Below are 25,473 nucleotides of genomic sequence, written 5' to 3' on the forward strand. Positions count from 1 at the left end.
TAACTCTTTGAGGAACCACCAAACTGTTTTCCAGTGGCTGAACCATTTTACATTTCCACCAGCAATGTAAGAGGGTTCCAATTTCTCCACATCCTTGCCAACATTTATTTTCTGTATTTTTTTATTATAGCCAACATTTCAATAAGTTGAGCTCAATTGGTTAATTATAAGCATTTTCCTGTCATTAAAGATACTATCACCATTTGAATAGCCATTTCCCATCTTTTGGTTTTACAATTTATTGAAATATTCATCCTATTGGTGGACAGCTTTATCCAAATTTTCGCTATTAATACTGCTACAATAAGTGTTCTTGTACATAAATCTTTGTCCATATTTCTGTTTACTTCTCTATTCTCTAGAATGCATTTTTAGGAGTGGAATTACTTGGTAAAATAGTATGAAACTTTTAAGCCTTTTGAAAAATATTACCAACTTACTTCCCAGAAACAGTGTATCAATTTATGTCATAGTATTCACTGAGTACATTATCCCTTTAAAAATATCTGTTAATATGATAAGCAAAAGTGGTATCATTTTAAATTTGTACTTCACCAATGAAATGGACATTTCCCCCCTCATTTGCATTTCTTTTAGGAATTATGTATTCTATCCATATTCTTATTGTTGTATTTAGTGCTTTTCTTATTGATTTGTAAGAGTTAACATTATTTATGATAAGCTCAGTAAGGAAATGGAGGCCTTGATCAACACACAAAGCAACTAGACCTGACATACACAGAACATTCCACCCAACAACAGAATATGCATACTTCCCAAACACACATGAAACATTCTCCAGGATAGCCCATGTTAGGCAACAAAACAAGTCTGAATTAATTTAAGATTGAAATCATACAAAGTATGATCAATGCAAACTATGGACTTTGGGTGATAGTGATGTATCAGTGTGGGTTCACTGATGTTGACAGTAGGGTAGGCTGTGCGAGTGTAGGGGCAAGGTGTACTTTTTGCTCAATTTTGCTGTGAACCTAAAACTCTTCTTAAAAAATTAATAACTGCTGTGCTAACATAGTAAAAAATTATACCAGGGCACACCCAACAACACGTCTGAATTTAGTGTTTTTATTAATAGGCAGAATATTCAATATTCAGTAAATATTCACTCATACCCTAAATGGTAGAAGCTCCCACACACAGCCCCCCAGCCTCCACCTCCAAATTCCTTCCTACACCTCAAGTTTGGGGCAAGGAAACTGCTCAGTAAAAATGAAATACCACATAGGGGAAAACAAGGTCCTCTGTCCCCTCAAGCCCTTTTGGGGGCAGAACCACAAAGAGTATACAGAAAAAGGATGGAGGATGGAGGAGTTCGCTTAAATCCAAACTCCTTTAGGAGCGGTAAGACAATGAAAATACTCAGAGGTCATCCAACCATTGAAATTTCTGTGTAACTGACAACTGGGTCATTCTGCAATAGAGTCGGGTGACAGGGCAGGCATGCCTGCCTCCGTGGGAAACACTCCACCATCAGGGTGGCAGCACTTGAAAATGGACGGGCATGCCACAGGTGTGAGCCCAGCAACATTATCTATCTGTAGTAAGGCAAGCCACCCATCCAGCTACCTGGCTTTAAAGCTGAAGTTGTAGATTGTGTACAAATAACCAGAGGAATCCAGAAACGTGCTTTCAGATTTAAGAAGATGGTAAGAAGTGTTTCAAATGAGTCATGTGATATAATGTGCAGGTCCATACAAGAATTAATAACTAAAATTAGTAAGAGATAACCATACTCAAAACTGTCCTTCAGTTTTATGGCGTGTTATCTGTAGAACTCCAGCTGTGTGTGAAAAGTACAGTTACAATGTCCAGGTGTGACACTCTGAGGTGTCAGTTTACTTCTGTTATTCCAAAAACACCAAGAGTCATGGTGTGATTGCCCATCTGTCAGCATCAGAGTGTTCTCTACTAGTCCACACTGGTTCACTCACTGGGTCAGTCTGGATTCCTGTTTGTTGGCAGTTCTGCAAAAATGAAACACCTGGATGTCTGGTTTAGTTTTAATGGACAGTAGATGAAACGTTGGACTATTGCTCTGACAGAGGAAAAGTTCTCAACAATTCCAATATTGGGTCAAAAAACTGTGTCTATCAAATAAAGCCAATTAAGATGTCCCTGTGAGAGGCTGTGGAGACCCCAGTTAACCTAAGTTGATGAAGAGAAACGGACCCCAGGCTTATGTCAGAAATTACATGAATCCAACAAGGTAAATATAGTACACACATTAGAAACCAATGTAGCAATTTTAAGTGGCATCCTCTGAGTTGCTAGATTGAAAGAACTCAGTCCAGTAGCCTTGGCTGGACTCAATGTCATGGTAGGATGGAGTGTCATTTTATTTGTCCTGTGCTATTGCCAACCCAGGCTCACACTACACCCCTTTCTTCAACTTGCCTTGAATACAGGCCAGTTACAAGGATTCACTATTCTTAAGAATTAAACCTGTTTGTTTCTGATTGGCAAGGAAAAATTGAGGAAATGGAGCACATCTTGGGACCCTTGGACAGTCCTGCCTAGCAGTGCTACTCTTTGGCCCTTTGCCAAGTGGGGTTTCTATTTTTCTGGGAAAAATGATCATAGCTAACTGCCAGTAGGAGAGCCCAACGTAGGCTGTTTAATTTCAGAGAGGTAACATATTGTAACAAGGAGAGGGAATAAAAATGTGAGATGCTATAATCCTCATGACCTCACATTGTGTCAAGATTTTTTATGCTTGCTACTTTATAATCTTGTCACTGAAAAATCAAGGCAACATCTCATGGCAGCAAGTGAAAGGTAAAGTGGTAGCTGCCCATGATCACTGCTGGTCATCTCAGGCATTTATGGGAAGCAGAAACCAGCCCGTGGAAATGGAGTGGGCGGTACATGTCTAGCACTGCCTATATTTTGAAACATTCAAGGAAAGAAACCTGAGGTGAGAAATGAAAACCTGCACAGCTATCTCACTTATGTAGTCTCAAATTAAAAATAAAAAGGGACTTTGGTGATAAACCCTTGACTCACATGTCTCTTGGAGTTCAAATCTTTCACTCACTGCCTTATAAAATAACCCAATTAATAAACTGGCAAGGAAGAGGATACCCTCTGATCACTGGCCAAGAACAACCCGAGGAGACTCTCCCCTGCTTTTCCAAGCATAAAACACTCAAGCTATCAAGGCAAATCTTGGGACATGAATTACAGTCACAAGTGAGACAATGTGATTAGGGGAGCAAGAGGAGGAGTGTAGAATCTTCAACAGGCCCAACTTTAGAATGATGGGTGTGGGCTTTCCCTGTCGAAGCTCAATCACAGCCAGTGGCTACAACCCACAGGAGAGCAGGGGGCCAAAGGAGAACATGCAGGTGGCCTATATTTTGTTGTGCTGTCCATAACTATGGGAATTCCTAAACGAGAATGCAGAGAGGAAAGCTAGAAATCAAATCTGTGTCCTTTATTCCACCAGCAGGCATATCCTGTAGGCATATGCATATTCCACTAGCATAGCCATGCTGAACCCTGTCTCAACAGGCTGCCGGAAGGTTCCCTGGGCCTGAGGCATACAACTACCTGGGCTCTGCTCTCCAGATAGATGGCAGGGGTGGGCAGCAGAGAGAAGCCGAACCTTGAGGCAGTGCCTCCAAGCACTGAAGAGGAATGGAGAGTGAGGAAGTAGGACCACCCATGGAGGAAGCAGCGAGGGGCCTCGAAGGACCTATGTTGGGCACTGTGAGGTAAGAGGCATTTCCGCCCAGCTCTCCATATCCACAGCCGCACCCCAGGTTGTGGGTAGAGGTGAAGCTGCTATTTCCCGCTGTGATGCCAGATTCTTCTGGAGGTCCCTTTCCTTTTTCTGCTGTGGCTTAAGTCTGGGAGCAGGAATCATTCATCAGAATGTAGAAGACACTCGCTGGAATCCCACCTTTTTGGACATGAGCTGTGTGGGGCTTCAGGAATGAGATGAAAAGAAGTAGAGAGCAGAAGACAAGAGAAGAGGGGAGAGAGGCTACCAGCCCAGGGGAAGAGGCTGGGAGCTATGTGCAACAGGGCAGAGAAGTGTTAGTGGAATGGTGGGTAGGAGGTTGAAATACCTCTGGGTTCACTTGCCTCCAAAGATGGAAGAAGTGGGGCAGAGGTAACTGGCCCCTTGCCTAGGAGACAGAACTCAGGAACCAAGTACAAAAGACCCCCATGCAGAACTGCTACCCTCCACCCCCCAGCAGTCTCAGATGGCCTACCCCAGACAGAACCCAATGGCCAGGGAGGCAGGGCCTATTGTTGGGATATCATGGCAAGTGCCCAGTCCAAGAAAGCCACTGTGATGTCCTGTAGGCAGAGCCAGGTCCAGCGGGCAGCCTCACTGAGCTGTGTCTTCACGCAGTCCCAGGTCACCTCACCTCTGAGAGGAAAGCAGACCATTTGTGGGGATTGAACAGCAGTGGTGTGCAGCTGTGTCAAGTCACAGGGCTGCAGCTCAGACCCACAGACCTCATCCTGGAGGGACCAAGGGATGAGCAAGGGGCAGGGCAGAGGGAGAGACTGAACAAGGGAGACTTGCCCCTGGAGAAAGGGTGTGGGGCCACTGGGGCTCCTGCAGGAGCCCTGAGTGAGGGTCTCACCTGCACGCCTTGTGGCAGTGCTCCTGGGCCCAGGCCAGGGCCTCAAGCAGCATGTGCCACAACGGCAGCAGCATGTTCTGGTAGAGAAGCAAGAGCAGCTCCCTCAGAGAATGGAGCAGCTGGTTCAGGGCATCAGGGAGCTGGATCTGTAGCAGGATCATGGAGAACGGAGCAGGTTAGAAGGCCCAGGGAATGTATCCTGGCCCTGAGGACCCAGTCCATGTGGAGTTGCACCTTCCCAAGAATTTAGCTCCTCGTGAGTCCAGCCTTTCTTTGACCTCCATGTCTCTGGCTTACCCTCTGGGAGATGCTGGTGAGGCTGTCACCAAACCAGGCAAGGTGGGAGGCAGAGTGGGCAGAAAGAAAGCTGACTGTGGCATTGGTGTGGTCCCAGGCCAACTGCAAGCTGGGCCTCACCACGGTCAGCAGGTGGGAGCCCCAGGCTGGCAGTGTCTCCTCTAGCCAGCTGTAGAAGATAGAAGGGAGAAAGGAAGGCTCTGAGTTTCCTCAGGCAGCTTGGCTCCCCAAGAATAGCTGGGGGAAGGGAGGCCTTGGGAAAGGAAAACCACAATCACTTCCCACTGACTGTCAGTGCTGTCACTACCCTGAACAACCAAGCCCTCTGTCTCCCACCTCCCCTCTCCTCTCCCTGGCGGGTACTCACCTGTAGCCTTCCAAGCTGTAGGAGTAGATCTTGGCACATGCTTGTTGGCCAGCAGGCAAGAAACCAGATGACTGAAGCAACCGGCCAGAAAGGGAGGCTAAGTAAAGGGGGCCTCTGGTGAGCTGTGAGGTGAGGCGGGCAGGGACTGGGGAAACAGACACTACAGGCCCCAGAGCAGGCCCGGTTAGGGATGGGGCAGGAGCGAGGGTGCTCACAGGGCCTCAGAGCCAGCTCCAGGCTCACTTCTCCTGCCGCGCCAGGTGAGCAGGAATGGTGCAGCCAGGTGGACTGGCAGCCAGACGTCAGGAAGCCTTGGGTTTGAGAGTCTGCCCTTCCACTTACCCGTTGTGACCTTAAGCTAACTGATAAATCTTCCTGAGCCTCGATTTCCTCAGGAGTTAAAAAGGAGGTAACACCTACTCAAATGAGACCATGAACATACAAGTATTTCTATACTGCAAAGCACTAGACCAATCTCAAGTAGTAATGTCATAGCTGTGGACAGAAAAAATCTGTCTGAGAAGTGTTCGTTCTGCAGCATCAGGGCAGAGCTGTGCGTATTGGGAGTGGGGTGCTACACCTGGCTCTGTGCCCCACCGCCATGCCATTTTCCTTGCCTGCCTATGCCTGCTTACCCTGGAAAGAGCTGTGTGACCGGAAGTCGTGGCACAGAAAACCTACGGCAAAGACCAACACCAACAGGAGTAGCCGTGTCCAGGGCAGCCGGCAGCCCCGTGCTTCCTGCAACAGAGTCTAGGAGGAGAGGGGGTAGGAAGCAGTGGTCAGAAGGGAGGGGCTGGTCCTTGCCTCCTAAGGCAGGCCTCAAGCTAGGCCTTCCAGAGAGAGGATCAAGCCCTTACATTACCCCAGAGATAGCGGGGGCTCCAGCGAGAGGTGATAAAGGCCCAACCCAGGGTGTGCTGAGATAGAGATGCAGAATAGTGTGTGGGTTGGGGAGAGCTGAGTGCTGGCACCTTGCAGGCTGCATCACAGGTGACGACATCCTGGTTGTTAGAGCTACCCTTCCTCAGCAGGTCCTGGTTGGCAAGTTTGAAAGACTGAATGGTTTCTTGCAAAGACTTCCGTGTCTATAGGATAAGAAAGGTCTGGGTTGAGAACATAAGATGTGGCCTGAGGGAACCCAGAGTCTTTGTCCTGCTTCATTTTCCATGCCAAATGCACTAACAGATCCCCTTCTCAGGGAAAAGGGACAGTCACTGAGGGGTACGAACCCAGAACCCAGCCAGACAAGAGTCAGCCTGCCATGTCCTCCCAGCTCCTCACCTTCTTGGGAATCTGCTCCCAGGACCTGAGCAAGTGCTCCAGCAGCAGGCTGTGGGGAAAGCACAACCCCTTCCAGTCAGGGGCCCACTTGGCCCTTCTCATCCTCCTGTCCTCCATTAGGCTGCCAGCTCCTTCAGGCTGAAAGACTCTCCACGCTGTCCCCCCACCCCCAAACCCCCAGCAAAAGGAGCAGCTTCCTAGAGGCCACCAAGCAACATTCCCACTCAACTTGAGAGGCATGAGCCCAAACAACAGTGACAAATGTTCCCCTTGTGCTTGTAAGACAGGGACAGGCTGGGAAGCATGAACCAAGGCTTCTCTGTGTGAATTAGAGGGAGGTGACCCTCCACCCCGACCTGCCTGGATTGTGACAGGTGCTTGGGGTACAGCTGCCTCCAGACACTGGCACTGAGGGAGTCCACCGTCAGGCACTCAGTTAGGCTGCTCAGGAGCTGCACAGGGTACAGAAGGGAGAGACCGCTAGGGCACAGTGCTGGTGGAGGGGGCGAGTAGTGAGAAGTAATCCCTCCCCTCAATGAGACCACCCAGGCAACACATCCACCCTAAAGGGTGGAGAAATCATGCCCAGACCCCAGAAATCTCTGAGGGGCTGTAAAGGCAGGGGATGGGGCTCCCAAGCTACAAGTTGAGCTCGAAGATCACTCGTCTGCAAGGGGCAGGACATCAGAGACCGGCCAGACCTGAACGTGCTCTCCCTTCAGCTCTGTTCTTTTGAGAGGAGAGCATGAGGGTGTGGGCTGTCAGGAGTGAGCTAAGGGTGCCCAAGAAACAGGTTCCCTGAAGGCAGGGCCTTTGTCAGCAGATAGGGACCTCTGCAGCAGACCCCTGGAAAGGAAAAAGGAGCCTCGCACCACTTCCTCACCTCTTTCTTCATCTCAGGAGGGCAGCTAGGGGTGGCTCTGGACAGGAAGGAGGGGAAGTAGGTATGCAGGGTGGATTCCGGCTTCGCCCCAAATGCCAGCACCTTCAGTCGGGGGTAGAGCTGACACAGCTGCTCCTGCAGGCTGTGGTGGGGGTGGGGAGGAGAGCCAGGCACAGGCTCTAAATGGAAGCGTGTGCTGTGTCCCATTTGCCTGCCTCAGAGTCCACGCCCTGCCCGATGCGGGTAACCAATAAGGGCCTTGTAATGGCTCTGAATCTTTTCAGACTCAGAGACTCCTTGGAAAATCTGCCAAAAGCAATGGATCCTCTCCCCAGGAAAATGCCCATATGCCAACCAACTCAAGGGTCCATATAATTTCAGGGGGTTCACTATTCCCTTGAACTTGCAGGTTAATAACCTCAGATCCAGGGTGGCTGGAGGAGAAGGGGCAGGAATATATTGCCTGTTCCTAACCTTCCCCTGGGATCCCTCACAGCAGGTGTGCCCCAGGACAGCCATACCTGGGTGTCAGGGAGTTGTTTGGCATATAGGCAAAGTCCAGAAGAGGGAAGAAGTCCTTGGGGCCAATCATGCCAAAGCCCTTGGTGAGGTTGGGGTGCATCCTATGGGGGAAGATACAGGTTTGTTGGGGACCACCACCCAGGCCATGATCCCAGCTAAGACCAACATCTAGGAAAAAGGGCATAAACACTAACTCATCCCCACCTCTGAACAGCTCCCTCCCTTTCCTTCCTTATCACCACATTCTGAGTTGGGAGGAGTGGTCCTGGTTTTCCTCATATCTATGGAGACCAGGATCACAGCATCCCATTTTGCTGAAACAGTCACTTGTAGACACCCTGGGCCTTCCCCTTGTTGTCCTCCCCATTACTCACAGGAGCAGCCGATCCAGGTATGCAATGGCAAAGGGAGACAGAGACTTGATGCCCAGCACAGGCAGCATGATTCCCAGCCACACTGCGGAGACAAAGGTCAGGCAGGAAGCCTCAGGCTTGGACCTCCTGGGACATTAAAGAGGAGCTTACTGGCTCCAAGACCATTCCTCGTCCTTCTTTACTTCCTCATTACCTTTTAGTCCCTCGGTGAGGTTGGCAAAACCTGCTTGACCCAGGGCCCACATGATGGTCAGACACTTTGCTGGTCGGCTCTGGTGGGACCTCAGAAGTTCCAGGAACTGAGAAAACGGGTGGGAGAGGCAGGTTGGGATAGGGCAAAGCACTAGGAGCACTCCCAAAGCCAGACAGGAAGAGAGATGTCAACTGGGAGAGGAGGGACAGGCTGAGGGACAGTGGAGCACTACAGTAGTGGGGCATAGTGATTCAGAGCATGGCTCTGGCACCAGACTGTGGCCTTCACCCATACTTGCCACTTATTAGTTCACTGACCCTAGGAAAGCTGCTGAACCCCTCTGTGGCTCAATCTTCTCATCCGTGAAATGGAAATAAAGGCAGTACCTGCCTCACATACACACAAAGCAGAAACACAGGAAGCACTAATAGCATTAGCTATTATTCCTGGTCTTATAGAGTCTTCCACTATCCCTTAACTGGGTCCAACAGTGTAGATTCAGCCCAGCTTCCCCAGTCCTAGATGCCTGGTGTCCCCACCACCACCCTGAGCTCACCTTGCCCAGGTTCATGGTGGCAATCCTAGGCTTGTCTTGCAGAATGGCCTGGATACAGATGCGGTAACCGTGCAGTGACTCTCCTTGAGAGACACATATTCTCAGAACTATATACACTACTCAGCATCCCAAACCCAAAATCTCCCTCCTGGCAGCTGTGAGCCCAGAACTCAGGCCCAGAGAGGCCTAACCTCCTCCCCCCTTTCCAAAAGAGTATTGGAATTAGCACAGTTCTCTGCTGGAAACAGCACCACCCAGCCACTCTGGAAGCAGGAAAAAGGGAGTGGGCTCCCAAGACGGGGCTGGGCTCTCCCCTGACGGGCCTCTTTTACCTGGTGTCTTATCTAGCTCTTGCAGCATGGTGAACAGACAGTGGTCAAAAAAGAGCTCCAGAGACCCCGGTGCCTTCGCCAGTAGCCCTCGGATGATCCCACGCAGCTCCCGGCTCACCAGGCTGTAGGGATAATCTGGGGCCATAGGCCTCCACATAAGTGCTAGGACCAGAAGCCTCTGCCAGCTCTGAGAGTGCTGGTGCTCTCCCTGAGAACAGTGAGTGGAGGCAGAGGTCCCTGCTCTGAGGCTGGCACCCTCCCTAGCCCAAGGAAGACCAGAAACTTTCACAGCTGTGATTTGAGAACAGCTCAAATCACTCCCATAAACAGGACAGTGGCCGGCATTGGGCTCTGTTAGTAAGCAAAGTGCTTACACACAGCCCTTTCAGAATTTTCTTGAATTTGTCTGAGCTTGAAGGAATTGGGAAAACTAACCGTGAGTATGCTGGCTTAGTGTGGGTTCACTTAGAGGTGCTTGGAGCTTGTAGTTGAGATAGCTGGCCAGGTCCTTCAACCACACCAACGGGTTCCCAGAGAACATGCTCTGGCTCTTGTCCAGTTCCTTCTGCAGAGCTGCCACGTCCAGCTGCCAAGGACACAGGCCCCTCATGGTGAGTTGTGGGTGAGTGCAGGGAAAGAGGGTAGAGGTGGGAAAATGATTGAACTAGGTGGTGGTAGGAAGTACCACGGGTTTCTGCTTTTAAACCTAGGTACTTTGTGGACTGCCACAATTTTGTTGCATCCAGATCTTTAGAAAATATAGAAGAAGACAGCTAAAACTGCTGATCTCAAGGCCCAATACTCTTAGTCCCTTCACATGCTCAAGGAGAAACACAGAAGACAAGACAGGAAGTGAAAGATCAGATCTCCCATGGGGCAAGGAACCAGTTTCTCTAACCCCTCCCTGCTACCCCTGGGTTTTCAAGACTCTCCTCTCATTAATCTGTGTTTCCCTGTGAACTTATTTCCTACCTATCCTAAGTGCAAACGTTCTATTCCTTGGGGTTTCCATCCTTTCCTGAACGCCTCTCAACCAATAGTGTTCCAAATTCCACAGGTCTGAGCTGCCCGTCGCCCTCCCACTCTTTTCATCTTCTCTACACCTCAAGTCCTCCTTCTTTCCCCACCTAAATTCCAGGCCCACTCACAGCTTTCAGTGCCTCCTCCAGGCTGCGGAAGCGGCCCTGCTTCTGGTTTTGGTTGGTGACAGTCGCCACCTTCTTAGTCTGCTTCTTGTTCCCTGGTTTCTTAGGCTCCACAGCAGGGGGTGGAACCTGCTCCTTATTCTGCCGCTTCATGATTCTCTCAAAGCCCCGCTCATAAAGGGTGCTTGTCGTCTGGATTGGAGCTGGGGTAAGGATAGGCAGAGAAAGGGGGCCATCACTGAGTCATGAGGGCCTCACAGGAACAGCAGTCCTGGCCCCCACACTATCACCTAATTCAACTCCAGGGAGAAGCCTGCCTCAAAGCCCTTTCTTGCTGTCCTACTTAAGGAGCAGAGCAGATAGCCCTCCTGATTGCTTCTTTCAGTCATCACAGCTCTTGAGTTCACGGGCTCTTTCACAGATAGGAGGCATTTCTTTACTAGTAAATCAGAGTGTGTGAGAACTAGTGGAGGGGTCTTCGGTGAGTGGCTACAGGTCTGGGAGGTCAGGATTTTTCCATTTTGGTTCTACCTTAGTTCCTCCTGGTTCAGATGTGACAACTCTATAATCAACAAGTGGCAAGCTTTCTCCACTCCTTCAGGAGACTTTGAGGAAACAGGCACCACTTAGAATAATACTTGGTGGGTGTCGGGAGTGTATGGTGGGTCATTTCTCCTACTGCTGGGCCTCCTGTCCGCCCCCATTCCTGCTGGTTACTTAAGGAGGGGGCGCCGTGTATAATGAACCAGGATGCCTCTGCCCAGCTCTTAGACACCTGCCCAGAGAGGCCAGGCTAGGGCCCGGGGACAACTGGTAGGGTGTGCGTGCAGTGAGCTGAGCGTCCGAAGGCCGGAATCCTAGTCCTCTCTGACATGTCATCCTGGGCAAGGCATCTAACTTCACTGGGCCTCAGTTTACTCATCTGCGAGGCGAGGACAGCAACCTTCCTGCCGCTGTCTACCTCTTGTGAGGCTCAAAGACACACCACGAGGGTAGCGCAGCTGAACGGGGAGGAGCTGATCAGCGGGTAGAGCTGGCGCCTCGAGAAGCTGGGGGGTGCCCTGACCCTCTGGGCTCGGGCAGCTGCTCGCTACCACCCTGGAGGGGCAGGCCTGGGGCCGGGCGACGGCGCTGGCGGCGGGCCGGTGGGTACTCACGGGTCAGGTCGTATTTCCACACTCCGTTCGCCTCCCCGAGCGCCCGGCGGTCCCCTCCGCCGCTTCTACCACTGCCTCCGGCCCCTGGCCGCCGCCCCCTCTTCACCACCTCCCAGCGCCCCCCACCCGCCGTCCTGGCCGCCATGGCTCCGACCCTCCCGCCAGTGCCACCTCCCTGGGCTTTCCGGTCCGGTACGGACGCGCCGCGCTCTGCCACGTCTCCTCGCAGGGCCTCGCGGCGCGCGACGCCACCCGCTAGGCAGCCTGGGACTTGTAGTCTTTCGTTTTTTCCAGCTTGTCCTTAGCGAGGGGTCGGAGGTTTCGTAGCAAAAACATCCAGGCAAAGATGTTGAAATGAGAGGCTAGTACAATCAGAAAACTTTTATTGAGCACCTACTGCGTGAAGGCCAGTGCATTGGGCGACTTGGTGGAAATTTAACTGTTTCGCTTTTTCTTTTTTTCTAGTAGTGCTAGAAGGATAGAATGGGAATATTCTCCTGACCTCTGGGGAGAGTTTGAAGATTAAATGCTTCCTTCCTATTAGGACCGTGCTAGTTTTTCTGTTGCTGGGGATTAAAGTTTGGGTTTAATGGGCTATAAAAATCTCTTGTGAAAGAACAAAGAAGAGGATGGAACTTGAGGGAAGAGGCAGCATTAGGAGGGCAAGAAGTGGAGAGTGGAGAGTCCTGACAGGAGGCAGAGAAAAGTCTCGGGGTCTGGGACAGCCAGGGCTGTGTTTCTCCTTCCAGGCAATGGGAAAGAAACGGCTCTGGCTCTCACTGTAAGAGTCAGTCCCAAGTCCCAGCTGTAGCAGGGAAGTGATCAAGAGCCCCAGACTTGAGAAACCACTCAAACAGGTTACTGTTCCCTGTCACTGTAGGGCCTTCCACCATGCTTGTAGTACATGTGAGACCTCAAAACTTGAAGCATCCCAGCAGGGGAGCATGAGGGAAGGTGAAATGAAAGTCATTTATCGCAATTAAGGAAATGTGCTATTTTGTGTACACTCCTACACTTGAGGATGGGATTCATACCTGCCATACTGAGGTACAAGACAGGCAAGCCTTTCTATTAAGAACTAATGAAGTCCAAATTCACAGGATGAACAGCTTAGGGAGTGATGGATTCCTTAGGAAAGAGATTAGAGAAGCTTCCTAAAAGAGATGGCCTGTGAGATAGGTCCTGAGGAATGGGGGAATTTTCATTGGTTGGGGATCAGGACAAGTGGAACGAATGGGCCAGTTGTATGGCTTTATTGATTTAAGCAGAGGCCTAGAGGTGGAACATGGTGGGGCAGGGCTGGGAAACTGGAAGTAGTTCAATGTGACAGTGCTTAATGGAATTTTGGAGGTGATGAGATTGGAAAGGGATGCGTCCATATGCCACGGGCCTTGCCTGCCAAATCCGGACTTTATCCTCCAGACCCTGGGAAGCCAGTGGGGAAGTGGCATGATCTATTATTTTGGGAAGGTAAATGGGGATATGTGAAGGAAGGGTTGGGGTGAGGGAAAGGCAAGAGGTGGGAGATGACCAGCTCTTGCTGCTTCCTTTAGCTGTCTTCCAGCCCCTAAGGCCTGACCATGGCTGACTTTGCCTCAGGCAGCTTTGAGATAGAGCACTTTTGCCAAGGACCATATTTGAACTGATCATTAATCAATTCACTTTTCAGATCATTGGTTTAGATCTAGTCAGAGTCCAATAACAATATCCCTTCTTTGCTCCACCCCTTCTGTGTCACATGTATAGTCACAGAAGAGACATTGTTTTTGGAAGAAAAACAGAATGGACTTTCCATAGAGGCAAAGGAGGGGGCTGATCCGTGATGGAGACACATGGGTGGAGAGGGGCTTTCTTTCCTATGTTTCATTAGAATAGTCTAGCAGGCTATCTGCTATTACTTGGCATCTAGGGGATAGAAGTCATTCACTTGCTTTTCCAGCAGTGTTTCCTAAACATCTTCTCTACCTAAGCACCTAGCACTGTGCTAGGTGGAGCTGGAGGGTACGCCGCACTTGCTTCTGAGAACTCAGAGCTTGTGGGGGAGACAAGTGTGTGAATAGAAAATTACAGCTCACCATCTTAAGTGTTCCATGGGAAAGACACATTTAGTATGAGGTACTGGGAAGAGGTGGAGGAGGAGGCAGTGTCTTTACATCCCTGAGCTCTGGCTGTTTGAAGAGTAGCCTTAGACACTAGCCATGGAGTTGGGCTTGGGCAGGTACCCACGTGGGGGTTGAGGGAAGAATCAAAAGATGTTGGGTCGAGGGGGACAGGTGGGTGTCTGTGTGGGGTCAGGAAGAAGGGGGAGCTCACAGGAGCACAGTTTGACCCACTGTATTAGTTTTCTATTGCTGCTGTAACAAATTGCCACAAACTTAGTGGCTTAAAAAAGCATGAATTATTTTACAGTTCTGGAAGGCGGAAGTGTGACATGGGTCTCACTGGGCTAAAACAGGCGTTGCAGCTTGTGTTCCTTTGTGGAGGCTCTGGAGGAGAATCTATTTCCTTGCCTTTTCCAGCATCAAGGCTGCCTGCATTCCTTGGTTCATGGTCCCCTTCCATCTTCAAAGCCAGCACCAGTGGGTCGAGCCTTCTCACACTGCACCAGTCTGACCTCCTCCTCTGCCCCCCGCTTCCACTTGTATGGACCCTTGTGATTACATTGGGCCCACTTGGATACCCCATGATCTGCTCCCTATTTTAAGGTCAACTGGTTAGCAATTTAATTCCATCTGCAACCTTAATTCCCCTCTGCCATATAGCCTAGCATATGTTATGTAGTTCCAGGGATTATGACATAGACATCTTTGGGGAGAGGCATTATTCTGCCTACCACACCCACTTTACCAGTAGGGTGGGTCTTGGCCTGAAGATAAACATTGGGCAGCAGAGAACAGCTACCTTATTCTTTTATAGTATCTACCTGGAATAATGGAGGAAAAGCCTTTTGAAATTAGATACAGGAATTAAAAATCATAAAGATAAATAAAAGCAGGCAAGGAACTTGTTTGAGGAGAAAAACAGACAGAATAAGGCCACAAGTATCTGTATGTGGGGATGGGAGTCGAAAGGAGGAGGTAAAGTGAATGAAGAATGAACAGATATGGATTGCTCATTTAAGGCTTATATCTAGGGTCATTAGAGAAATGGTGGTGGTCTGGAAGAAGGGTCATGGAGCAGAGCCATGGAAGAAAGACAACGCCAACTCTATCTGGGTCATACTCAAAATGGCAAGGAAACCTCTCCCAGGGCGAGCCTAAAGCTAGAGGAACATTCTGGAGGTCACATCTTTGGGGATGAGCACTGAACCATGAGTCAGGGGGTCTGAATTCTAGTCCAGGTTTTTACCACCTTGAGCAAGTCCTGTCACATGTGGCCTCAGTCCTTGCACCAGTAAATGAAGGGGCTGCTCTAGATGACCGCCAAGGCTCTGGCTCAAGGGACCTGGTGCCCACATTCATTTCAGTGCCCCAGGTCCCTGTTGGGCTCCGAGGATGTTGCTTATCATGGCTCTTCGTCGGGGCGCACCTAGGAATGCAGGGCTGTGTGGATGATATGAGAGCTTCCTGGTCCCCCATTCCCATCAGAGCTTGTTCTACAGGAGGAGCCATGTGGACACTGCCATCCTGGGCTTCAGCACTCAGAGCTGCACGCTCTTTGTAACCCACTGAGCAATCTCTGTCACGAGCCCTTGTCCCCAGCTGGATCACTGCTGTGAGGTGTGTGAGCTGTGACAAGGGGTGGGGACAACATGAGTCTAACTGGCCCAAAGGAGACTGAAATTGCCTCTCGGTCAGGCCACTGTTAGCCCACAGCCACTTCACCGGGCTGCCTGTCACCACAGCCATGGCCCTGAACTTTCTTCCCCCTCAGGGAATGGGGGTCAGGGCCTCCTGCCTTCCCTTAGAGCCTGAGCACCAGTGTTGGGAGATGGGCTAGGTCAGAGCTGGGCTCTGAGGCCAAGTGCCCATGGCATGGTGGTCCCTGGGCATGAGTGAGGATGGCAGTGGTGCTGAGCTCTGCAGCTATCACCTGTGGAGAGGGGAAATCTCAGGAAGAGAAAAGCATTGAGACTCAGCCTGTGGCTCAGTTGAGGAGACACGGCATGGACTTTTACCACACAAGTTTATTTAAATAAAAGTGAACACATATGCAGGCTGGGTGGCCCGAGGGGGCAGAGGTTGGAGGGGCGGGCAGATGGGAGGCAGACATACTGGAGGGTCCAGGCGGAGTCTGTGTGGTATGAACCAAGCTGCAGAGGGAGTGGCTGGGGGTCTCGGGGCAGTGCTGGCTTCGGTGCTGGGGGTAAGGGGCCGAGGGTGGGTGAGCCTGGTGCCAGGAGGTCATTTTCATCCCTCACATGCTCCCCTCCCTCTCCCTGACCACCGGGGCCTAAGGCACCCCCTCCTCAGTCCCCTTCTCCCTCTCCTGACATCAGCTTTCCCCTCGACTACTGGGAAGTCAAAAGACAAAATAAATAAGAATCGGTGAGTCCTGCCACGGCCCCAGGCAACAGGGAGGGGAAGCCAAGCCAGGCACACTGCCCCGGAGCCGTGCTGTCAGCCCTGGGAAAAGAACAGGTAAAGTGCAAGGAAAATCCAGTAAGTAAAAATATACCAATGACTTTGTCAAATATACAGCTGCTGGCTGTCAGGGGAGCAGGCGGCTGGCTGGGGTGGGTGGCAGCAGCACCCTGGGAAGTGTTGGCCGACACAGCATAGAGACAACGGAAATAAATAGGGGTGGGGAGTGGGCAGGGGTCCTGCCCACTGGGCCAGTGCCACAGGAGGACGGGGCCTCTGCCTGCTCACCTGCCCTATCCCTCCAAGCCCTGCTCGCCAGGCTCCCCAGTGCTGCGGCACTGACACAAAGCACCCGGCCGACAGGCTGTAAGGAAAGGATTATAATGTGGGGGTGGGAGCGGGGTGGGGACGCACGGAAGCCGTGCAGTCAGCCAGGGCTGGAGCCGCCCTCAGTACTCGTCCTGGTCTTCTTGTTGGTGTTCCTCAATCTCATCGTCCTCAGGGGGTGCAAATCCTTCCTGGAGGGTGAGAAGGGAGAGGGAAGTAGTGAGCCAGGCAGGCCAGGCTGAGGATGCGGACATCTGTAGGGGATGGGAGAAGGGCCCAGTTCTAGTCCTGCTTTCCTTGGTAAGGCTCTATGTGACCTGGGGCTCATGACTTCAGCTCACTGTCTTCATCAGTCCACGTTCTCTGAGGCCCCTCTGGTCCTATCCATTCCGGTCTTAGGGCCAGGCTGGAATAGGGGAGGGCCCAGAGGGCCTGGGACATTAGGGGTGAAGGCAGAGCTCACCTCAGTGGCATAGAGAATGCCAATGATGCCCGAGATGACAGGGCTGTTCTCACTTTCGTGTTCCTGGCAGATGAGCTCAATGTCTCGAAGTTTGCTGAAGTAGAAGTCACGTTCCTTCTCTAGTCCATCCACTGTCAGCTTCAAATCCAATAGCTGCTTGGGGAGAAGGTGGTGATCAAGCCAGAGATCCCTGCCTCAGTCTCCCCTGCCTGCCCTGACACCCTGAGGGTCTGGCTTTTGTGGCAGGGTTATCTTGGCTACCCTTGCCCACCCCACTCACCTGCTGGTTGAGTTCAAGAATTTGGGCATCAGTCTCATGGCCGCCATTTCGGGCTGATGGAGGATTCTTCCGGAGGATGCAGGGTGGGGCCACATTGCTCAGTCGGCCAGAGGTCTGCATATTTTTGGGGCCTGTGGGGGACGTCCTCTGTGGAACTGCCCAGAGGAGAAAAGTCAGATGGGGCCACGTGAGCCCATAGCTTATGTGGCACGAGACAGCCTGGTATGACTACTGTGGGGACAGGCCCATGCGAGAGGCAGGCACTCTTGCCCTCCCCTCCCCTCCCACTTAGAAGGGGCATCTACATCTAGGCCTCAAGCCACGGCCACACATGACACCACAGTAGCTGGGCAGCCCTTTGGCAAGGCTGGGAGAGCAGGGACTACAGGGAACTAAAGAGAGTGAGAGGCATGGGGAGGGAGGAGAGCTGGCCTGAGGGAGAGATGAGAGGAACTGGGACGGCAAATCTGGGAAGCAGGGCTGGAAGGGTTGGGGGCCCTCTTGTACTGACAGCTGGAGCCCGAGGAAAAGCAGCTGGTTCAGGGTCTCAGATCTGGCTCTTACTGGGTCTTTCTTAACAGAAGCCCCGGCCCAAAGCCACCCTCCCTGCGGGTGACCTCACAGCCTCAGGGCTGGAGGGTACGTAAGAAACCTGCCCCTGCCCTTGCTCCTCCTGGGCCCCCTGCCTCAGGATGGGCCCTGTGCCCGCTGCTCGGCCTGGCTCAGGGACCCCAGCTTCCCCCCTCTCCCCGCACACCCGGCATGCTGTGGCTACTTGTTCTCTCACTACTGCAGCTTCCTAGACAGAGCTGGCTGCTTCTGATGCAAAGCAAGCAGGTGATGGGGGCAGGCCCAGGCAGGGCAGCAGCGCAAACAGAGGAGGGCTCTGCTATGACGGGTTCAGATGCAGGCTGGGGCTGCTTCTCTCTCCTTCTCTCCCGAACCCTCTCATCTCCTAAAGGCCCTATTGCCTCCTTCCCTTCTCCTCTTGAACACAGACAAAGGCTAGTTTCCAGAGACTCATCTCTTGAGGACTTAGGGCTATGGGCTTCAGAATGGGGGAAGATATGATTGAGCTTGCAGAACTCCTGTCCCTGGGTGTCCAGTGGGCAGGGGCAAGGAGGATGTGCAGTGCTGACCCTTGGCCTGGATGGATCTGGACGGAGGAACCATGCCACGTGCTTCCCCATCATCTCGATTAGTTAGCTCATGCTACGGAAGGAAGTGCCCTGGGCCTCCCACGACCAGCCACCACCTCGGCTGGTGCCAGTGGCTCTCCTCTTAAAGGGATCTTTGGAGCCCTCTCTCCCTACTGTGACTCCCCCTGGTCTAGGCAGGCAGCAGGCGGCGTCATCTGAACTCCGTGATAACAGTCTCCTCTAGGTTGGTAGGGCCGGGCCGGGCGGCCCAGGGGGCACTCCTGGCTGTAGAGCCCTGCCGGCCCGGCCCCCCACACTCCCTCCCCCGGCTCGGGCACGTTACCTGCTGTGCCAATGAGTTTCTTGGATTTGTTGAAGATCTGATCACCTGGGTTAGGAGGTGGCGCTACGTCCTGGCCCTGCCGCGCCAGCAGAGGGTTGTAATCCTTTCCATCATAGTTTGCGTCAAAGAATTTCTTAAACCACTGAATAAACTCAAAATTATCTTGGAATTTTCCTTTCACTAATTTCTCTACAGGAATTATCTGAAATAGACCACATAAGCAGAGAACTTTAACCACCTGCTGCCGTAGTGCTGCCTTCCGCTGTGAGAGGGCCACTGCTCTCAGGAAAGCCAGCTCCTGGGCTGCAGCATCCTCCACCTTCTCCACCTCGCCCCCCTCCCAAGGCACCAGAGCAGATGGTTAGGCTGCAGACCCCCAACTGAGATCCAGGTCCTTTCCTCTAAGGGCAAGAGGAGTTATGTGGGGAGGTATCCCTTGGTGCCACTGCATGCGTGTGGGATGGGGACTGCTGGAACCAGAGGCCTGGGGCCATTGAGGCAGCAGAGTGAGCCAAGAGACTTTGCTTGGGCCCTTCAGAGAAGAAACAGTATACCGAGCAGTATACTGAGCCTCAACTGCGGGGAAGGATGGGGTCCAAAGAGGAGGAAGCGACAGGAATGTTGTCAGGACAGAATGTCAAGTGTGGGGTTTTCCACTGTGCCTTGAGCTGGGGGAACATTCCCTCTGGAGAGTTGGGGGGTGGAGAGAGAGGCATGAGAGCGGGAATGACCCCAGCAGCCCTGTTGCCCCAGCTGGTGGGCCATCTTCTTCCCTAGGGTCACACAGCTCCTCAGGGGCCCCCGGAGCGCAGGCACCTACTTTGTCAACACCCATCTTCTTGAAAGCTGCTTGCAGCACCTTGAAGTTGTGGATATATTCGTGCTCTAGCTTGGCCTGGAACTTTACCTTCCTCAAGTGCACACAGCCAGGGAAGAGCATGTCCATGAACTGGCAGTAGGCTGCCCCTGTGGAGACGCACGGCTGACTGAGGGGGTCTGGGCCACTGCCTTCCTGGGGCTGCTTGCTTTCACTTCCCCAGGCCCCCTGCTGGCCTACTCCCCAAACTACCCCACCTCCTCTTCTCTCTCCTTGCCCCAGGGCTGGGGCCAATCCTACTTGCAGGATAGACATGCCCAGAATCCCCCCAGCTTTCCAAGAATAAGAACAATCACTGTTTATTGATGCAATTATGTACCAGCACCATACCAAACACATGTATGTAATTTAATCCTAACAGCAACCCTAGTTAGGCAGGTGATATTATCTCCATTTTATGGAAGCGAAAACAGACCTAGAGAAGTGTAGTGACTTGCCCAGGGTTGCACTACAAGAAGAGCTGAGATTTGGACCCCAAGTGGCTTCACTGCCTGTCCCAGCTCTTGATACCCCACTGCCCTCCACTCCTGCAGCCCTTCATTGTGCCTCTCCTGCTCTTCACTTTTTACTCTTTCCAGTCCACGGAGACCCCTATTTCCTTCCTTCAACTCCATACCCTTTGACTAGTTTAGGGCTCTGCAGCTCTCCTCGTTAATCCTAATTACAAGTGCATTCTCTGCTGTGGCTGTTCAGTCTCCCGCCTTCCCTCCCCAGCCCTCCAGCAGGGCTCCCTTCCCCCATTCACAGGCACGTACCTGAACAGAGCTGTTCTATCTTGGTATAGTTGAGGTGCAGGGAGTCATTGACCCAAGCAAGCATATCATGGCGACTCAGATTCTCACTGGTCACAGATGTGGAGTACACATTGACGGCCATACCCCAGCTGCACAGAAGGAAGAAAGGCAAGGTCAGCACCAGGGGCCTCGCATGTTCTATGGCTTAAAGGAGAGAAGGAGCGGGACTATCCCTGGGAAGTGAGAAGCATCTTCCTTCAGACCAGCCTGGCAGTTTACCCTCCTGGAGAAGGGGTACTGATTCATTCTTTAAACATTTAATGAGTGTCTACTATATGCTAGCCATGTGCTAAGAGCTGGCAATACACAGTTAAGGAAGACGTGGTCTCTGCCTTTGAGGAGTTTACAGACAGGCAGGTCCCCACAGAAGGGGGTGACGGGCAGTAAAAGCAGCACACATAAGTTCAGGGATGCCACAAGAAGGGAGTGATCTCTTCTGCTTGACAGGGCCAGCGAAGGCTTCAGAGCAGAGATGCTGGGGCCTGAAAGGAGTACTTACAAAAGGGATGGGGTAAGAGGGCACTGAGGCCCTAGGACTAGCAAGGACAAAGGCAGGGCTTATTCCGGGACTCTGAGGTATTCAGCAGGCTTGTGGAGCTGGCTTTTGTGTTGGGGTGTGGCACAATGAGACTGGTGGGGACAGACTGCCAAAGGCTTAGTTTACCATGAGGAGGAGTCTGGACTTTCTATTTAGACAACCGGAAGCCATTAGAGGATTTTAAACAGACAGTAACCTGACTAGATTTGTGTTTTAGAAAGCCGACTACTCTTCGCCTCTCCTCCGACTTCAGACTCCATATTCCTGTGACCTGCTGGCTGACCCACAAGCACCTAAATTCTGCTTATCCAGAACCTTCCCTTAATACAGGCTTCTGCTCACGTATTCATTATCCCAGTGAACGTCACCAGCGGTCACCCAGTCCCCCACATTAGAAACCTGTGGGCTCATCCGAGAAGCCTACCCTCCCTCATCTTCACATCTAATCGAGTCCTGCACCTCTGTCTTCCCAATATGTCCTGCTCCTCACCACCTCTCCTGCTGCCTCGGGGTTTATGCATGTGTTCTCTCTCGCCAAGGCCAGCAGACACCTCCTAGAAGGCCTTCCAGCCTCTGGACTCTCTCTCCCCCTAGGCCATCCTTGACACTGTGGAGGTCAGAATCTACGTAAAGCAGCCCTGGCCACACTACTCCCCAGCTTAAAGCCCTTTCAACCAGCAGTCATAATTGAGACACCCACTGGCCGAATTTGCCTTGTAGACTTGAACTCTCTAGGACTCACAGTGTCGGAAACATTTTTTAATTAGTACGTAATATTTTAAAGTTGGAATGTTTCACACAAACAATTTGGGATTTCTGGCTTCCTTTGGCAACCCTGGGCCTGTTCCTACACAACCACCTAAGGTTGGGGCTGAGCAATGGCGCCCCCTCTGGCCAGCAGGTGTGAGCTCCTGTTACCCTCCCGCCCACCCCAGGCCGAGGCAGAGGCCAAGAGTCAGCCCCTGTTTATCATTGACTTACACTGTTAAGAGAAGAAGGAAGTATTTCTTGTAACTAGTTCTTTATCAGAAATGGAGAAACAGAAGATAGACCAAAAGTGTGTATTTCAAGAATGTGAGAGTGCATATTTCTGAGTGAAGACTATTTCTCTAGGTTTAATCTACAAAGTGTCTCTGTGAAGAAAGAATACACCCAGCCCACTCCCCCGTCCCCTGCAGGCATCCGCCCTTATAATGTCACCCCTCCCCACGGCTTATCGAACTCCTAACTGGGCCTCACCTCTCCAGCACTCTCACTTGGCTCCCCAAGTCGGGAGACACAGGCAGCCCCCTACTCACCCTCTGTCTGGAATGCTGCCCCCACCCCCAAGTCCACTCATTCTCCCCTCCAGTGGTTCTCAAACTGTGGTCCCTGGAGCAGTAACATTGGTGCTCTGTGGGCAGGAGCTTTTCAGAAATTCCAATTCTTGAACCCCACCCCAGATCTACTGAGTCAGAGAATGTGCTTGACCAAGATGCCCAGAGGATCCGCAGGCACAGTAAAGTTGGAGAAGCTGCTTTAAAGAGAATTCTCAGTTGGCATTGCTTGGCTGTGCTCTCCGACACCCCCACCCCAGTATATATAATGGAACCTCATTGGATGAATGTCTAACTTCAATGAAGATTTTGAGAAAAATCGAGACAGAAATCCTTTTATTCCTAGTACTTCCTCCTTTAAAAATAGACCTGGTCCTTCATTGCCCAGGGAAAGGGAGGCTAGCCCGGCCAAAAAACCAAGAGAAACAAAAATTATTGTCTTGGGAGCTTCTAAGGACTCAGGAGCTGGCAATTCCACAGATTTCTGAGGGCAATTTGGACTGCACTTGAGGCTCCTCTTACATAATGGCTTTGAGCCCTCTGCCTTGTCACCTGACCCTTGTACTGGCCACTGGACTTGTTTCAATGCCTGCCCCCTTTGTCAGAAAGTGCCGCGAAGCCAGAAGTGGTGTTTCCAGGCCTGTCACAGGCAAGCTATTCAGCAAATTTGTTGAACGACAGAGTGACGCTTCCTCACGTCCTCTCCTCTTTCTGAATCATCTTTCATCACCTTCTGGCCTGGACTCCTCCACCTCACTCAACCTTGAGGACTCAGCTTTAGCATCATCTCCTCTGGGAAACTTTCTCTGAACCCTTGTGCAGGGAAACATGCTCCTCCTCTGTGTTTCTATAGCACCCTGAGCAGACTCAATCATGGCATTTATTACATTCTCTTGAAATCACTTATGTGTCTGCCCCTTCCACCTGACTGTAAGCTCCTCAGTGGCCAGGCTATGTTTCAGTCACATTTGGTTCCAGACCAATTCTCAGTGACTGGAGAGACTGGAGTTAGAAGAGTGCCTCTGAGTTTCCAGGGAGCTCACCTAATGTGTCATCAGTAGGAGTGGATGGGAGTGGATGGACACCAAACTTGATAAAGAGGCAGAATGGGTAGGGTCAAGGAAAGTGCACTGCATTTTGATGAGTATTTATTTTTTTAGAGACTATGAGAAACATAAAGATTTGCCCCTGTCCTCAAGGAGTTTATAGTTTTTTTTTTTTTTTTTTTGCTTAGGAAGATCCACCACCATAGCATGGTCACTGACAGATGAGTGGTGTAGGTCCACACCCAGGAACCGAACCCAGGCCACGGAAGCGGAGCACGCTGAACTTAACCACTAGGCCACTGGGGCTGGCCCGAGGAGTTTACAGTCTTATTGGGGAGACAAACACACAGGAGAAAAGTATAACCAAATGCCCCAAAGTGTGATGAAAACAATAAGTGCTGCAGGCAGTCAGGAAGGAGAGAGAGCAGAGTTATGGATTCGAATGGCCCCAATCTGGCCCCCAGTGGCCTCTGAGGGTCTGCAGGGGCCTGCAGGGAGCTGAGAACAGAGGGGACAAGCTATTCTAGTCACTGGCCTTCCACAGGCTCAGGCACCCATTTCTCCCTGAGGTCGTGGGGCCCTCTGACTCTATGCCCTTGAGCAGGGTCATTCCAGGCTGGCTGTAGTGCTGTGGTCTGCTAGGCCTCAGAGGGTCTGGGCTGGTTCTGGGAAGCGTAGGATGGTCTTAGGTTGGCTCTGGGAGTTCCTGAGTCACTTTAGGGATTTTTCTTCCGTTTACTGTGCATGAGTTTCAGGAGACGATTATTGAAGAAAAGCAGAGGCACAGGTCCTAGTCTAAACCAGTCCTCTAGTTTTTTACTGAAATCATTTGAGCTTCAAGGGCCTTCCAGCCTGAGGGCAGCCTTCCTGTGGTTCCAGAGGACCAGAGGGGCTGAAGGTTCAGGCCTGCGCAGTGCACTCCAGAGGTTCTTTACTAGGAGAGCGCATCAGACCCTCCTGCAGAGACCTTCCAATAGGCTGAAGTGAAGCCCAAGCGCATGTGAGTGTGTATATGTGTGTAAAGCTATGTATATAATACACTCTATATAATACACAATGCACTATGTAGAATATATATAGTATATTATATATAATTATGCACACACTTATATACACCCATATGTAGTTTTAAGAAATACTGCAGGGGCCAGCCCTGTGGCTGAGTGGTTAAGTTCACACGCTCCACTTCAGCGGTCTGGGTTCGTGGGTTTGGATCCTGGGCATGGACCTACGCACTGCTCATCAAGCCATGCTGTGGCGGCATCCCACACAGAAGTACTAGAAGGACCTACAACTAGGATATATAATTATGTACTGGGGCTTTGGGGAGAAAAGAAAAAGAGGAAGACTGGCATGAGATGTTAGCTTAGGACCACTCTTTCTTAAAAAAAAAATACTGCAGGGGCTTCTGGTCAGGAATTAGAACCACAGTCCCCATCTGATACTAGGGACAGAGCCCTTGTCTCCACGCAGGACTGGCTCAGGTTCTTCAGGTGATACTACTCTCTGCCTCAGCTGCAGTCCGTTTTGGCCCAGGAGGACTCATCCAAGGCACCAGGGTCTCTGCAAGGATTCTCTGCCACACTTGCTGGAGGGTCACAAAGAAACCAGCCTCCTAGTTCCCTTATCATGATGGGAGGGCAGGATGCCCTTCTTTTAATTTTCCTCTTCCAGATTTGGCCCTGTAAATACAACTAAATTATGGCCAGCAGGTGGCACCAGGTCCTGAGCAAAGACTCCTTTAAATGTTGCCCCATTCCCAAATTCCCTCCCCAGCTCAATTTAGAAAAGGAGAGCCCCAAACTTTGATCTAGTACCCCAGAAAGGAAGCCTAGTTTGGTCAAAAGCCGGTGATGTCAGGGCAGGGGGTTGAGTGGAGTGCTTATCTCTAACCAAGATGTCCTCTAACAGCTGGACCAGCTGGAGTGGCCTGGAGCATTGCGTCTGCTCTAAGATTCTGAGCTCCCTATTTCCCAAAGCCATGAGTTAAACTCATCAACAGGTCCAACTTCTGATGAGCCTTTGTATTGGGGGTTAACTCAGGCCTAGACTCAAGCCAGATCAGCTTCCAGGGGCAGGGGTATACAAAGCATTTGCC

The 25,473-nt window shown here is 51.4% G+C and overlaps 2 protein-coding genes across 16 annotated transcripts in view; both read right to left on the minus strand.

The window, feature by feature from the left end:
• Window positions 1-1,072: 1,072 nt before the first annotated feature.
• Window positions 1,073-11,970, minus strand: TMEM214 (transmembrane protein 214). Of its 6 annotated transcripts, none has more exons than XM_070235728.1 (18): window positions 11,730-11,939; window positions 10,576-10,775; window positions 9,863-10,013; window positions 9,428-9,562; window positions 9,096-9,178; window positions 8,540-8,645; window positions 8,347-8,428; window positions 7,972-8,073; window positions 7,451-7,592; window positions 6,928-7,019; window positions 6,568-6,616; window positions 6,258-6,371; window positions 5,919-6,036; window positions 5,284-5,380; window positions 4,917-5,085; window positions 4,620-4,765; window positions 4,239-4,399; window positions 1,073-3,869 (listed from the first exon to the last, which is right to left on the minus strand). In XM_070235728.1, exons 1-17 carry the CDS (start codon window positions 11,872-11,874, stop codon window positions 4,273-4,275), a joined length of 2,058 nt encoding a protein of 685 aa, XP_070091829.1. In that variant the 5' UTR covers window positions 11,875-11,939; the 3' UTR covers window positions 1,073-3,869; window positions 4,239-4,272. The 6 variants fall into 6 exon arrangements, with proteins under 6 accessions (XP_070091829.1, XP_005600202.2, XP_005600201.2 ...); XM_005600145.4 differs by having other exon boundaries at window positions 1,073-1,985; window positions 11,730-11,936; XM_005600144.4 differs by having other exon boundaries at window positions 1,073-4,399; window positions 11,730-11,970.
• A 3,867-nt stretch (window positions 11,971-15,837) lies between these two features.
• Window positions 15,838-25,473, minus strand: part of MAPRE3 (microtubule associated protein RP/EB family member 3) — a 49,521-nt gene continuing 39,885 nt past the window's right edge. For 5 of the 10 annotated variants that reach the window (XM_070235745.1, XM_070235747.1, XM_070235748.1 and 2 more), the window contains exons 2-7: window positions 20,437-20,564; window positions 19,625-19,770; window positions 18,850-19,006; window positions 17,323-17,477; window positions 17,043-17,195; window positions 15,838-16,770 (exon numbers count right to left, since the gene is read on the minus strand). In XM_070235745.1, coding sequence (XP_070091846.1) covers window positions 16,702-16,770; window positions 17,043-17,195; window positions 17,323-17,477; window positions 18,850-19,006; window positions 19,625-19,770; window positions 20,437-20,557 — 801 coding nt within the window. In that variant the 5' untranslated portion in view covers window positions 20,558-20,564 and the 3' untranslated portion in view covers window positions 15,838-16,701. Of the gene's footprint in view, window positions 16,771-17,042; window positions 17,196-17,322; window positions 17,478-18,804; window positions 19,007-19,624; window positions 19,771-20,436; window positions 20,565-25,473 lie in introns of all 10 variants that reach the window. The other 5 variants (XM_070235740.1, XM_070235741.1, XM_070235742.1 and 2 more) reach the window with 1 other exon arrangement.

Source organism: Equus caballus, chromosome 15 (assembly GCF_041296265.1).
Source record: "Equus caballus isolate H_3958 breed thoroughbred chromosome 15, TB-T2T, whole genome shotgun sequence".
Taxonomy (NCBI): domain Eukaryota; kingdom Metazoa; phylum Chordata; class Mammalia; order Perissodactyla; family Equidae; genus Equus; species Equus caballus.

What these genes read in the sequence shown, in the direction of transcription:
- TMEM214 (XM_005600144.4), bottom strand. Translation starts at nt 11,874, where the DNA reads ATGGCGGCCAGGACGGCGGGTGGGGGGCGCTGGGAGGTGGTGAAGAGG. An exon ending in AAGCACCTGTCACAATCCAG is followed by an intron (nt 6,617 to 6,927) that starts GCAGGTCGGGGT and finishes CTTTCCCCACAG; the next exon opens with CCTGCTGCTGGAGCACTTGC. An exon ending in TACAGCTTGGAAGGCTACAG is followed by an intron (nt 5,086 to 5,283) that starts GTGAGTACCCGC and finishes TATCTTCTACAG; the next exon opens with CTGGCTAGAGGAGACACTGC.